The sequence below is a fragment of the Trachurus japonicus genome, chromosome 10, assembly GCF_045865225.1.
Source record: "Trachurus japonicus isolate A0001 chromosome 10, Traja_1.0".
NCBI lineage: Eukaryota > Metazoa > Chordata > Actinopteri > Carangiformes > Carangidae > Trachurus > Trachurus japonicus.
Window position 1 is genome coordinate 38,251,617 of NC_140916.1, and position 12,698 is coordinate 38,264,314.

The 12,698-nt window shown below is 42.7% G+C and overlaps 1 protein-coding gene across 1 annotated transcript in view; it reads left to right on the forward strand.

The window, feature by feature from the left end:
* Positions 1–11,340, forward strand: part of mgarpa (mitochondria localized glutamic acid rich protein a) — a 29,710-nt gene extending 18,370 nt beyond the window's left edge. The window contains exons 5-9 of the mRNA XM_085788616.1: positions 3,018–3,284; positions 5,063–5,698; positions 6,392–7,197; positions 8,716–8,762; positions 10,352–11,340. Coding sequence (XP_085644742.1) covers positions 3,018–3,284; positions 5,063–5,698; positions 6,392–7,197; positions 8,716–8,751 — 1,745 coding nt within the window. The 3' untranslated portion in view covers positions 8,752–8,762; positions 10,352–11,340. The remainder of the gene's footprint in view (positions 1–3,017; positions 3,285–5,062; positions 5,699–6,391; positions 7,198–8,715; positions 8,763–10,351) is intronic.
* The last annotated feature ends 1,358 nt before the right edge of the window (positions 11,341–12,698 follow it).

Sequence of the window (12,698 nt, forward strand, 5' to 3'; positions counted from 1 at the left end):
AGTGCATGAAACAACAGTGTTTTTGCCTGGGGGTGTCTGGCCGCTGTGGTTGAGTTTTTGTTCTCGGTGATGAGTCGCAGTTGGTTGTTCAGTGTCTATCTCTGTCAGACTTTACTTTGAGGGCTCCAGATAAACTCATAGATTGGTTATTGGATGGTAAGAACCAAGTTTTAACTTCACCCCCTCTACCCTTCACTCCCTGCACTGAACCTGCGTTGTGTCTTTGCCTTCCCCTTCCTTCCCTCCCCCTGTCTTTGTCTTGCATGAAGCTTGTGTTGTGAATGTGTCACCACTCAGGATGCTGGCAAATATCATAATAAGATGTTGTTGGTGGCTTAGTTTCCATCTAGCGGTCTGTTTTCATCCAGACGGTTTAATTAATTAAAAAAGTACGTTAGAGTCTAACAAAATAACCATTGCAATTTATTAGAAACCAGCCTGTCACAGATGTGATTAAACTACTAATCAATGATTGAACTGATGTACAAACATGTCAAAATTCATCTACATATTTTCTTTATTTGTTGATTTTTTTTTCTTTTTCTTGAAGACATAAAGATTCAGTGAATAAAACTAGTTACCACAAAGGTCATGTATAGCAACAAAGTATTACTGCATCATGGGAAAGGCTGTTTGACATGGTGTAGTGATTCTGCTAGTTTCACTCTTCTTACCATAACCACAGATCACTTCCAGGTTAAACAGGTTGGTAAAGGAAACATTTGTTTCAATTGGCTATTAAAGGATTATTACCGTTATTTTTTTACAATCTGGACCTTATTTCTAGCATAAAATACGATCATTTACCGCGTATATCCGTATAATGTGAGTCTACAGGGCAGCAGAATGCAGCCTCTAAATCAGTGGTTCCCAACCTTTTCTTAAGGGACCCATATTTTTACCATTGTAAACTTTGGTGACCCCCCCCCCATAACTTCTTTTACATGAAATACTTTATTATATTTCAGTAATTTAATAACAGTATGGAACAAACAATCAGGAGAACCTGTGTATGATTACAACATATTTCTTCAGAACTTGTACTTCTAAAAACATAATTGTGTTTGTAGTCTATTTTTTAGCTCATACTGGCTACAGATGATGACATTTCCTGCATAACTTTATAGGAAGATCAGCAGTTTTATTCTTTTTTTTGCCGCTAGCTTAGCGTAACCAAAAACACTATTATCAGTAGTATTTGTTGTGACTGATATTGCCCTGCTGTATATTATGTATTTAATGTGTTAAAACTGTTGATATTCAATCATCTATTGATATAGGCCTATCATTTATTTGTTTATCTATTTAAATACACGAATAAATGTTTACTGTGGCCCTTGAATTTAGTTGATTTTGTCACATATATGAATTAAATGCTCAGCCTACTCATTTATTTAACATTTTAATTACATTAAAATTATTAAACCCCTTAAAATCAAGAGGGCTTCGCGACCCCCCCTGGATCTTTGGCGCCCCCCAGGTTGGGGACCACTGCTCTAAATAACACATTATCTGCAGAGAAACTCCTTCATTTCACCAATATTTAGTTCTGATAGGCTAGTGCTACGCTAGAGGTCAGTAGGTCAACCTACAGACCCCGGATGTTGATAACAGCTAACCCCGGACTCAGAGGGGAATAGCACTAGCCTATCACAACTAAATATTGGTGAAATGAAGGAGTTTCTCTGCAGATAATGTGTTATTTAGAGGCTGCATTCTGCTGCCCTGTTGACTCCATTATACGGATATACGCGCCTCTCGGCTGGAGCTCATTTCATCACAACCACTTGGAATGACACCAAAGTTATCTGGGGGAGGAAATGATCGGATTTTATGCTAGAAATAAAGTCCAGATTGTAAAAAAAAAAACGGTAATTATCCTTTAACAAGTAAACGCAATGTCAACAGTACAGATGACCAACTTTTACTAAGTGACATCAGTTTGGTTAGTAGTTGATCAAAGGATCAAACCAACTGAACTGACCAGTTTCAGTCCAATACAACGAGTTTCAAGTTCTGTCAGATTAATGGTCAGATGTTGTAAAACAAAATGTGACATCCCATCTACATTTGAGTCTGCAATAAAACAATCATTTTCTAAGGATTACACACCTTGGATGGAAACTCTGCTACTGGTCATATATTATTAATCCAATGTTGCTTTTAGATGAGATGTATCACATTTGAAAGGGATAGTTCACCCAAAATTGAAATTTCACTCATTCAACTCATTATCTCCTCCCCCTCATGTGGACTAAGGGCTGGGAGAAGTTTCAGAGTCCTCCGTGGCTTCTCTGAGTTACAGGGGGTCTCAGCGTAGCAGTGCATGTCCATGTAACGGTTGCAAATGGATACCAACTTTCTTCGTAACAAAAAGACACACCAAAAAACATCCAAATACCTCCATGCTGCTCGTATGTAATGTCCGTCTTGTATTGAAGCCCCGAAATGCAAAATTGTCCCAAAAAAATTAAATAAGTCTATATTTCAAGCTTGTTTTGTAGCGGAAGCTTCTCAAAGCTCCTCTTCCCAGTTCGTCCAAATTTGATGAACTGGGAAGAGAAGCTTCCGCTACAAACAAGCTTGAAATATAGACTTATTTAATTTTTTTGGGACAATTTTGCATTTCGGGGCTTCAATACAAGACGGACATTACAGACGAGCAGCATGGAGGTATTTGGATGTGTTTTGGTGTCTTTTTGCTACGAAGACAGTTGGTATCCATTTGCAACCTTCTCCCAGCCCTTAGTCGACAAGAGGGAGAGTTAGATAATGAGTGAAATTTCAATTTTGGGTGATCTATCCCTTTAAGTTGGTAACGTCATGCGTCACTGCATGAGCCAGTAGAAGGCTCACTCTGTAAATGGCTGCCCTCTGCTCTGATGTTAGTTTTTTTTAGGGTGGGGGCTTCAGGGGAAACATGGGAGTACTGTATATTGGTTGAATGTGTGAATGTGACTTGAACATGTGTCTTATCTTATACGCTGCTGCTGCTGCATCTGTTGTTTGTGTTCCAGGTGGAGAGGAGGAGGAGGAGGAGGGGGCAGCAGGCGAGGCCGAGGGCGGAGAGGAGGAGGGGGCAGCAGCCGTCGAAGCAGCGGTAGCCGAGGTCGTCGAAGAAGCCGCCGAGGTCGTAGCCGAGGCGGCGGAGAGCGTCGCCGAGGCCGCGCAGGAAGTAGAGAAAGTCGCGGAGGAAGTTGCCCAAGTGGCCGAGACTGTTGAGGAGGCCGTCGCCGAAGCCGTCGCCGAACCGCCCGCCGTTACCGTTGAGCCTGAAAGCAACGGTACGACTACTACTACTGAGGAGGAGGGGGAAGCTTCCTCCGAGGCCTGATGATGATGATGATGATGATGATGTGTTCACACCTTTCACCACAGAGAGGAACAGGCACACAACTACCAGATCATATACACTTGAAATCTCTAACCACCCTCATTAAAGAGCCCTTCCCCCTCTCACAGCCCTCGGGTAAACAGTAAAAACTTGATAACCTCGTAACGTCTTTTGGCTTTAGAACCACTAGAGCTTAGCTGCTGCTCCTCCTCAGGTTTCTGGGTTCACCTCGTATTGAACATTATTGTGTTTTTTTTTCGTATTTATTGGCATGGGCCGGGGACGAAAGGCAGCACAGTGTGCACAAATGGATGGATGGGAGGAAACCTTGGCATTTTGTTGATGTGCAGCGGCGTAGATTATGATGCAAGTCAGTTTCAATCCGTTCATGATTTACAGCTGCACACCCAGACATTTCTAATGAGGCGGCGAGGTCGTTAGGCAATGCTCATTTGCAGTTATGGGTGAAATAAATGTGATCACTGTGCTTTTGCTCAGGTAACATTGAAAAAAGGATTATTCATCACAAACCACAACTACAACTCCTACTACAACTAAATAACACATAATGTTAAATCTCAATCAAGTTCCTGATATTTTCTTAGATTTGACAAAACATTGTGTTTGATATAAACCATGTAATGTTGTACTACCTTGCCAGCTACTTACTGTCTACCAATTCTGTAACTACTGCAGTGTGTTCTTTATAAAAATTGTAATGTGAGCCAGTCAAAGAAGGTGTTCAACCATTAACAGCAAGAGCGATTCAAATCATTTGTGATCATAATTTTATTTTGCTCACAACTGGATAATGAGCACTGTGGTAATCCATCGATCCATACAATAAAGTTTTTGTCAAACTTAAAAGGTTTACTGCCGTCTTTAATTTGTCTCACTTCGTATTTGCACCGTAGTTTATATCGGGGCCTTTCAGTAGACACAGTTCAACCATTCATGCAGTTAAACAATTTAATTTCTCCAAACAATTACTAGTTCATTTGCTATGTTGATATGTGATTTACTTAATGTGTGTGGATTGAGATGGTAAGTGAATATGTACAATTTTATCACATCTCCCCATTTCCTCCCCATAACCACCTCACTGGGACTTCTACAAGACAGCATGCTGGGTGACTGGTGATATGTTGACTTTCATTGGTTTTGCCATTATATTGACCAATGTTTATCTTCTCACCAATGTTGTATGTCAGTGCTGCTGTAAAATTTGGCCAACAGTGCTGAAATACCAAAGATGTGACAGAGTTTATAGTGCCAGTGTTTGTCCACCAGGGCATATTGGCATAATAAGCATTTTTGATTTCAGCCTTAAGTTTTATTCAAGAGATCTCATAAAAGCTATCCAGTTTTATATTAGCAAGCACTAGCTGTATAGGACACATTGAGATCATCCTAAGGTTTATTCAATTCCTAAAAGTTCAGTCCAGCCACCACCTAATACATATTGGTAGGTGTATTGTTGTTTTACTTTCATGTAGGATGTTATTGCTGGATATTATTGCTATATTTGTACTCTGGTTTACCCGCTTACTAACATGCTTTCCTGGTTTCTCGTCAATTTCTTCAACCTCTGTGGGTTCACCTTTTGGCACTAAATTCTTTCTCACAAGAGGGGTTTCCTTGGCTAACTGGTGGAAGTTGTATCAGCTAAATGTGGGAAATGTAACTTGAGCACCAGTGATGTTTGGATGGCTGGATTTTGTGTTGCAGTGCTGCTGGCAGCCGCCTCGACACTAGAGGCACCACAGGAAGCGTTTTCACCCGTTGACATGGAGGCATCCGCAGAAGATGGAAAGCCTGTGGAAGAATTTGCTGCAGTAGAGAATTCGATTGGCACCCCGGAAGAGGCCCCCGCACCACTAGAGAGCATACCGCCTGCGCTTGAAGAGGTTCTTGCTACATCGGTTGTTGAAAATGCCGTCACATCAGAGAAGACTGCACCAGTGGTTGAGGAGGCCGGTGCACCAAAGGAGGCTGCGGCTGTGGTTGAAGAACCCTGCATACCGGTGGAAGCTGTGCAAGTGATTGAAGAGATTCCTGTACCAGTGGTTGAAGAGGCCACTGCCCCAGTGGTTGAAGAAGCCACCGCACCAGTGGTTGAAGAAGCCACCGCACCAGTGGTTGAAGAAGCCCCTGCACCAGTGGTTGAAGAAGCCCCTGCCCCAGTGGTTGAAGAAGCCCCTGCACCAGTGGTTGAAGAAGCCCCTGCACCAGTGGTTGAAGAAGCCACTGCACCAGTGGTTGAAGAAGCCACTGCCCCAGTGGTTGAAGAAGCCCCTGCCCCAGTGGTTGAAGAAGCCCCTGCACCAGTGGTTGAAGAAGCCACTGCACCAGTGGTTGAAGAAGGTACAACAACGTATTTATTTATTGAGAAGATTGAGGTCATTTGGAGCAAACAAACACATCCTGTTATTATTTTTTCCAATCACTCTATAGTGCAGAGTGTTATGCAGTACGGAATTAGTGCCTGCTTTAGTTGTTTGTCTGTCCAACTTAAAACCAAACTAACCAGACTCCTACATATCTGTTCAAAGATTGTGGGTCAAACTTTGGAGTTACATTTTCAAGCAGCATAGCTACACTAAAAGAATGTTGTCTCTTGCAAGTAATATCTCATCTGACCCCTCTTATGTGTTATTTGAGGAATATCAGCTTCTGCCATCAAACAGAAGGTTTAGAGTTCCACAAGCTGGACTGAACAGGCTGAGGAACTCTTTTGTCCCTCAGTCTGTCCAACTGTTAAATCAGAGTTTGGTCTCTGAGTCGACCCTAGGGTTCATGTACAGACTGAGCACTGGGTGTTGCACCAAAGACACATTGTAATGTTGGATTTATGTTGTGAATGGAGTTAGGAGGTAGTTTGTGTTTTTCTTTAAATGTGACCTTTGAGGGTAACATTTATGCTTTTTTTTTGTAAATGTATGTTTTTGGTATTTTGTTATTATTTGTGTGAAACCTTGGACGTCATGGGACGCAAGACAAATTTCAGAGTGATCTGACAATAAAGTGTAATCTTATCTTATCTTATCTTATAAGAAGCCCCTGCACCAGTGGTTGAAGAAGCCCCTGCCCCAGTGGAGGCTGCACCAGTGGTTGAAGAAGCCCCTGCACCAGTGGTTGAAGAAGCCCCTGCACCAGTGGTTGAAGAAGCCATTGCCCCAGTGGTTGAAGAAGCCATTGCACCAGTGGTTGAAGAAGCCCCTGCACCACTGGAGGCTGCACCAGTGGTTGAAGAAGCCCCTGCACCAGTGGTTGAAGAAGCCCCTGCACCAGTGGTTGAAGAAGCCCCTGCCCCAGTGGTTGAAGAAGCCATTGCCCCAGTGGTTGAAGAAGCCACTGCACCAGTGGTTGAAGAAGCCCCTGCATCAGTGGTTGAAGAAGCCCCTGCACCAGTGATCGAGGTAGCCCCTGTAACTGTGGTTCAAGAAGCCCCTGTACCAGGAGAGGTTGCACCAGTGGTTGAAGAGGACCTTACACCAGTAGAGCCTGTACCTGTTGTGGCTGCACTAGTGGTTGAAGAGGATGTTGTATCAGTAGAAGCTGAAGATGCCCTTGCAGCAGCATTGGAAGAAATCCTCCCACCTGTGGTTGAAGAAGCCTCTACACCGGTGGAGGTTGCGCCAGTGGTTGAAGAAGCCTCTACACCGGTGGAGGTTGCGCCAGTGGTTGAAGAGGCCTCTACACCAGCGGAGAGTGGACGGTCGGAGGAGCCCAAGAGAGAGTACATTGTTGTTGTTCTGGAAGGAACACCTAAAGAAGACAAGAGGCCTAAGGTGTTGGGAGTGGCACCTGTAACTGGTAGAATCATCCCATCGCCAGATGACGATGATGCCACTGCTTCTAAGGTACACACGATAATCAACATGAATTGAATTGAATTTACTGTTTTAATTGGCTTCTAAAAGAATTAAAGGACAATTCCAGGCAGATTCAACTCGGGGGTAGCCTGACAAGCCAGACTATATCACTAACATGTCTAGTCTGGAAACGAGCGGTAGACCTCGGCTCAATCCAGGGGGCGGAATGAAGGCTGTCTTTCAAACTGCCTCTGCACCAATAGGGTAGCGCTACGACCAATCAGAGCAAAGAGCAGGATGACGTTAGCCTGACAAGCCAATTAAAATGTATGTCGCCATCGCGTTAAGCTGCCCAACGACTCTCTAAACAGATAGAGCGCTGTGATTGGTCAACACAAACGGTGTTCGAGACTCAAAAAGTTCCTATGGCTCATTTCTAGACCCACCTGCGGAGCAAAGACATTTGCTGCCACTAGGGGGCAGCTAGATTTCTAGGCTAACTCGGGGCTGTATGTTCCTAACATTTTAGGTCTAAAAGAAGGAATCTGAAGATTTTCAGTTTAATTGCTCCTGTTTTGCGGTAGTTGCGTCTGTCCCCGCATCGCCACGGCAGCAATGAATGGGAGCGGATGCAAGTTCCGCTGTTTAGGCTGTTTCCATCCCTCAAAGCCGCAATTTTTTTCCACAGACAGCGTCAGATGGAGACTCAAACATGCACCGAGAAGTTTATTTACTTCAAGCAAGCCGACATGTTTGTAAAACTAGATCTAATTCAAAGTCTCGTGTGAGACCCAAGTTGACGCTCGGTGTGTTCAGGTGCAGTGGGAAAAGCTCCCGTTTGTGTCATAAACACAGGAATATCAACTCTTGACTTGCTTCAAGTAAAAAAAACTTCTCGGCGCATGTTTGAGTCGCCACCTGACGCTGTCTGTGGGAGAAAATGTACACTTGAAGCAAGTAAAGAGTTGATATTCCTGTGTTTATGACACAAACGGTAGCTCCCACTGCACCTGAACACACCGAGCGCCAACTTGGGTCTCGCACGAGACTCTGGGAGACTTTGAATTAGATCTAGTTTTACAAACATGTCGGCTTGCTTGAAGTAAATAAACTTCTGGGTGCATGTTTGAGTCTCCATCTGACGCTGTCTGTGGCTTTGAGGGATGGAAACAGCCTAAGCAGCGGAACTTACATCCACTCCCATTCATTGCTGCCGTGGCGACGCGGGGACAGACACAACTACCACAAAACAGGAGCAATTAAACTGAAAATCTTCAGATTCCTTCTTTTAGACCTAAAATGTTAGGAAAATACAGCCCCGAGTTGAATTCGCCCGGAATTGTCCTTTAAGGTCCAGATGTTTATCAGTAAATAAGTCACAAGACAATACTTAGATTTCCAGGATTAGTGGTACAGTGCACTGTATGAGACTTAGAATAGGAAGTTTTCACCATCAGAATGCTTCAGGTTCAACCCCCACACCCCAACACCCCAACACCCCCACACCCCCACACCCCAGTTAACAAAACCTCTTTGTGACATAAATCTTTGTATTTTGCCACTCAGGGTAGACGACATCTTCTTAGGATGCAAATGCAGTAGTTCCAGCAACAGTACTTGGTCTCTGACTGTCGATCAAGGTAGACAAGACCCAATATACTTGTGATTAACAATTAACTGCTCTACCCTTCACATCCACATTGTTGAACTCAAATAGTATGTAGAAAACAAAGGGAAGTATGTATAGGACGAATCTCCTTGTTTACAACTACTTCCGGGTAGAAAACCAGCATTCGAACAATAGTGACGGATGAGAGTTTCGCTATCTAATTTTTCATGTTACTATATCACCGTTTAGACTAATCTGATGTTTGTAAAGTCTATAAAACCAATGATTGGACAAACATTACTATTTATGTGTGCACATTTTTGTAATTACTCATGGTTATCATAGATTAGCTGGGCTAACGGTTAGCTACCTGTTTAACTTTAATAACTCAGTGACTCAATAAACGCTCCATGAAAAAATATTTTCTCCAGCGGATATCTGAGTTCCAACATGACTGAGCTAACTGGAGTAGTTTCATGTCGTGTCCCACAACGGGAGGGTTTTAACAGCTGACGTCCTGCTGTTAGCTTAGCTACCGCCGTTAGCTTAGCTACCGTTGTCCCTGTCAGCTGAGCCACTGATGCTTTCTAGACCAGGGGTGCTCACACTTTTTCAGCCTGAGAGCTACTTTTAAAGTGACCAAGTCAAAATGATCTACCAATTTTTGGTCGTCCAGTTGGTCGGACTATGCGGCAGGGGGGGGGGGGGCAGCTGCATTTACCGTGCGCCCCTGTCTGTATGTGAACCTGTGTCTGTCTATGTGCGGGCAGAGATGAGAGATGGTGTTTTTTTTAATAATCATGCTAGCGTTTCACCATCTCTCATCTGTCAGCTGTCAGCCTCTCAACCTGCCGTCTCTCTCGCTTGCGGGCGCACAGCATGTAAACACACGTGTTAGTGGGAAACACTGATCAAGCTGTGCGTACGCACAACTCTGCGCAATATTCCATTGATAAATCACACCGGACCCAAGAATGGTGCGGACATGAACACACCTCATATTCCACCCCCAGAATGCAACCATATGGTCAGCACGTGCATAATTAAGTAGCCATGTGCTCTGTGGAGCGGCAACAAATTAACAACAAAGACAACGGGCGGAGAGCTTGATTCACCTGGAATGATGCTTCTGCGGACCTGCCCTCGCTTTTGAGGTCGGTTCTTTTACAGTCTATGGGTCGGTTGTGAGAAAAATGCCTGCTGTCCAGACAACTGTGTTTTTAATTTTTTTTTTTTTTTTTTTTGTTCTTCATCACGCGATCGACCCAAATGTCTTCGATCGCGATCGACGTAATGAGCACCCCTGTTCTAGACACTGTGATTCCCCCAAACTGAATAAATCCAACACATAGCAACACAAAACACACACACAGAAATAGTAATGTTTCTTCAATCATTTCAGATTTGTCTAAACGGTGATAGGGTGTGAAAAATATGATATATAACTAAACTCTCGTTGGTTACTATTGATCTCATTCACATTACGTGCTGGTTTTCTACCCGGAAGTAGAATGTAAACAACAAGGAGATTCGGTCTATATGTAGACATATTGAGGAGTCCTGCTGACTTTTGTTTTTCTTTTCTCAATGCAGTGAACAGCTCCTGAATGATGAGGAAGAAGAGGATGTGCCTTTCTCAAACACTCTCCCTTCCTCCTTTCTCCATGAAACACAGTGGACTGATAGTAGTTTCACTCAATATAAATGTTGTCTCACTGTGTTAGCAGTGGCCTGTATGGCCCATTCCTGTGACACACATTGCACATTGTCTTGACTCTACAGACCCTGATGAACCCAAGTCAACAAATATCTGCTTTTATCTTCTGTGAATATTAATGTGTTTGTACGGGCAAACAAATCTGAGCCTCAGTGTTTCTACCTGTTACAGTTTACTTCCTCAGCATCACCCAAATGGAATACCATGTTGCTGTGAACCTATAGTGTTACCTTTCTAAGCATGGAGGCAGGTGGGGGTGAAGGGTTAAATTACACCAGCAATCTCTACATTACCTGACTTCACATGTGAATAATAGCTCTTGTGCTACCTCAGTCTTCCTCATGTTTCTAATCTTTGACACTCCTCACCAGTTTCTTGGCTGCTACGTTCAACAAGCACATTGTTCTTTCTCAGAAGCTGTGATTTAATCAGCAAAACAATCTACTCTAGTAAACTGGACATCTCTCATCGAGTTAACACTTAATTATGATAACACAGTTGTCAGTTGTGAGTCAATCATTTATCCATGGAGAGCCATTTAGCTGTATTTTTCCTCCTTCATGTAGGTAATCTGATTAATACTCAGTAAATGCACAACATGTTAGGGACAGTTTAGTTTAATTTAGTTATTTCTCTTTGGTTTCCAATTTCACATTCTGTCACTTTGACCAAAGAATTTCTTGGTTTTCATCATTGAAGGAATCTTACTATTAGTATATTTAAATGGAAAATAGATTCATAAAGTTACACTTTGTTAATTTCTTCCATAATAGAATGTGAGTGGATCCCTTTGAGTGAAGGGCAGTGACTTTGAGACATTACTGTTTTTCTTGTTTTGCAAAATTAAAAGGGATTGATATTTTCATTTTGTCTGTTGCTTCGTCATTTTTCCGTACTGTAATAGTTACATTACATTTACTTCCTGTCAGAAGCTTTTAGCCAAAGAGATGTAGCCTACGTTTACATGTACAGCTTAATCCAGCTATGCTCAAAATTAGATTTTGGCGTCTATAATCGGACTTCTATCCTTGTCCCAGTTTACATGCAACAGAGAAAATCGAATAACTGACGGTGCCCGCTGATATGCGTCGTTACAGCGGGTTAATACGGCCCCGTCCTGCTGACTTTTCTGTTCCCGAGCAAAAAACTGAATATAAACAACTTGATAAGCTTTAAGCTTTTTGCTCCATCCGGCGACCCTGCTCCATCTTTCTTTCTTTTTTGTGTCATTGTCGTGTGAGCTACTACACTAATATGAATTTCCCTCCTCGGGATGAATAAAGTATTCTCTACTCTACTCTAAATTCTCAGTCCCAGACCAGACCCACCGGTCTGGGCCTGGTTCGGGCTGAGAATAGGATACATATGAAGGTCCAAGGGCTTCCTTTCAAATTCAAATTCGCTTTATTGGCATGAATGTTACGTGATATGTTGCCAAAGCATCAATAATCAATGAAACAAAACAAATACAACTCAGAGTCAAATAAAATTATAGCTGCTGTGCTGTGCAGCAATGGTCGGGGCTGGGCAGTTTTAGTTACAAAGCTCTATATGGTTGATTTTTTTAATGAATTTAACTAAGCCAGTCAGTCACCTGTGTGCAATCCAGCAGCTGTTGGCGGCAGATTTCAAACAGCTGTCAAAAATTCAGTAAAGACAGAAATTCAAAAATACACAAATTGCATCTAGATAGCATAGAGATGTTTGTTTATAACAATGATTTATTAGCTCCATAAAAAATGACACCATCACCCTTGCAGGGGCTTGAACCCAGAACCTCTGACACCAAGAACCAGCTCCTACCTCACTGAGCTAATTAACAAGAAATAGGTCCAAGAGTGTTGTTGCCTCACAAACTGATACAGGTCGAATTCCAATTGCATTATCCTGGTGTCTGTAGAACTCTGATATTAGTTGTACTAACCCTTTTACATGCTCTCAGTTGTCCAGTTAGAGTCGGATTATGGCAATAATTCAGTTTTCTCAAGCGTCATGTAAACGTACTGACTGAGGTACATCACAATAGTATCAGTGCAGTAAAACAACATGTATTGTGTTCTAAGTAAATATATAAATAAGCGAAGGAGATCAGGCAAAAAAGCACATTGAAAGGTTAAGAGCTAACTGCAAGGGTGTTACAGTTGCTATGAGTCTTCAACCACAGAGACACAACTTCTCTGATAGTCTTTGCCAGCTTGTTCCACAATCAGATGATCTACAAAT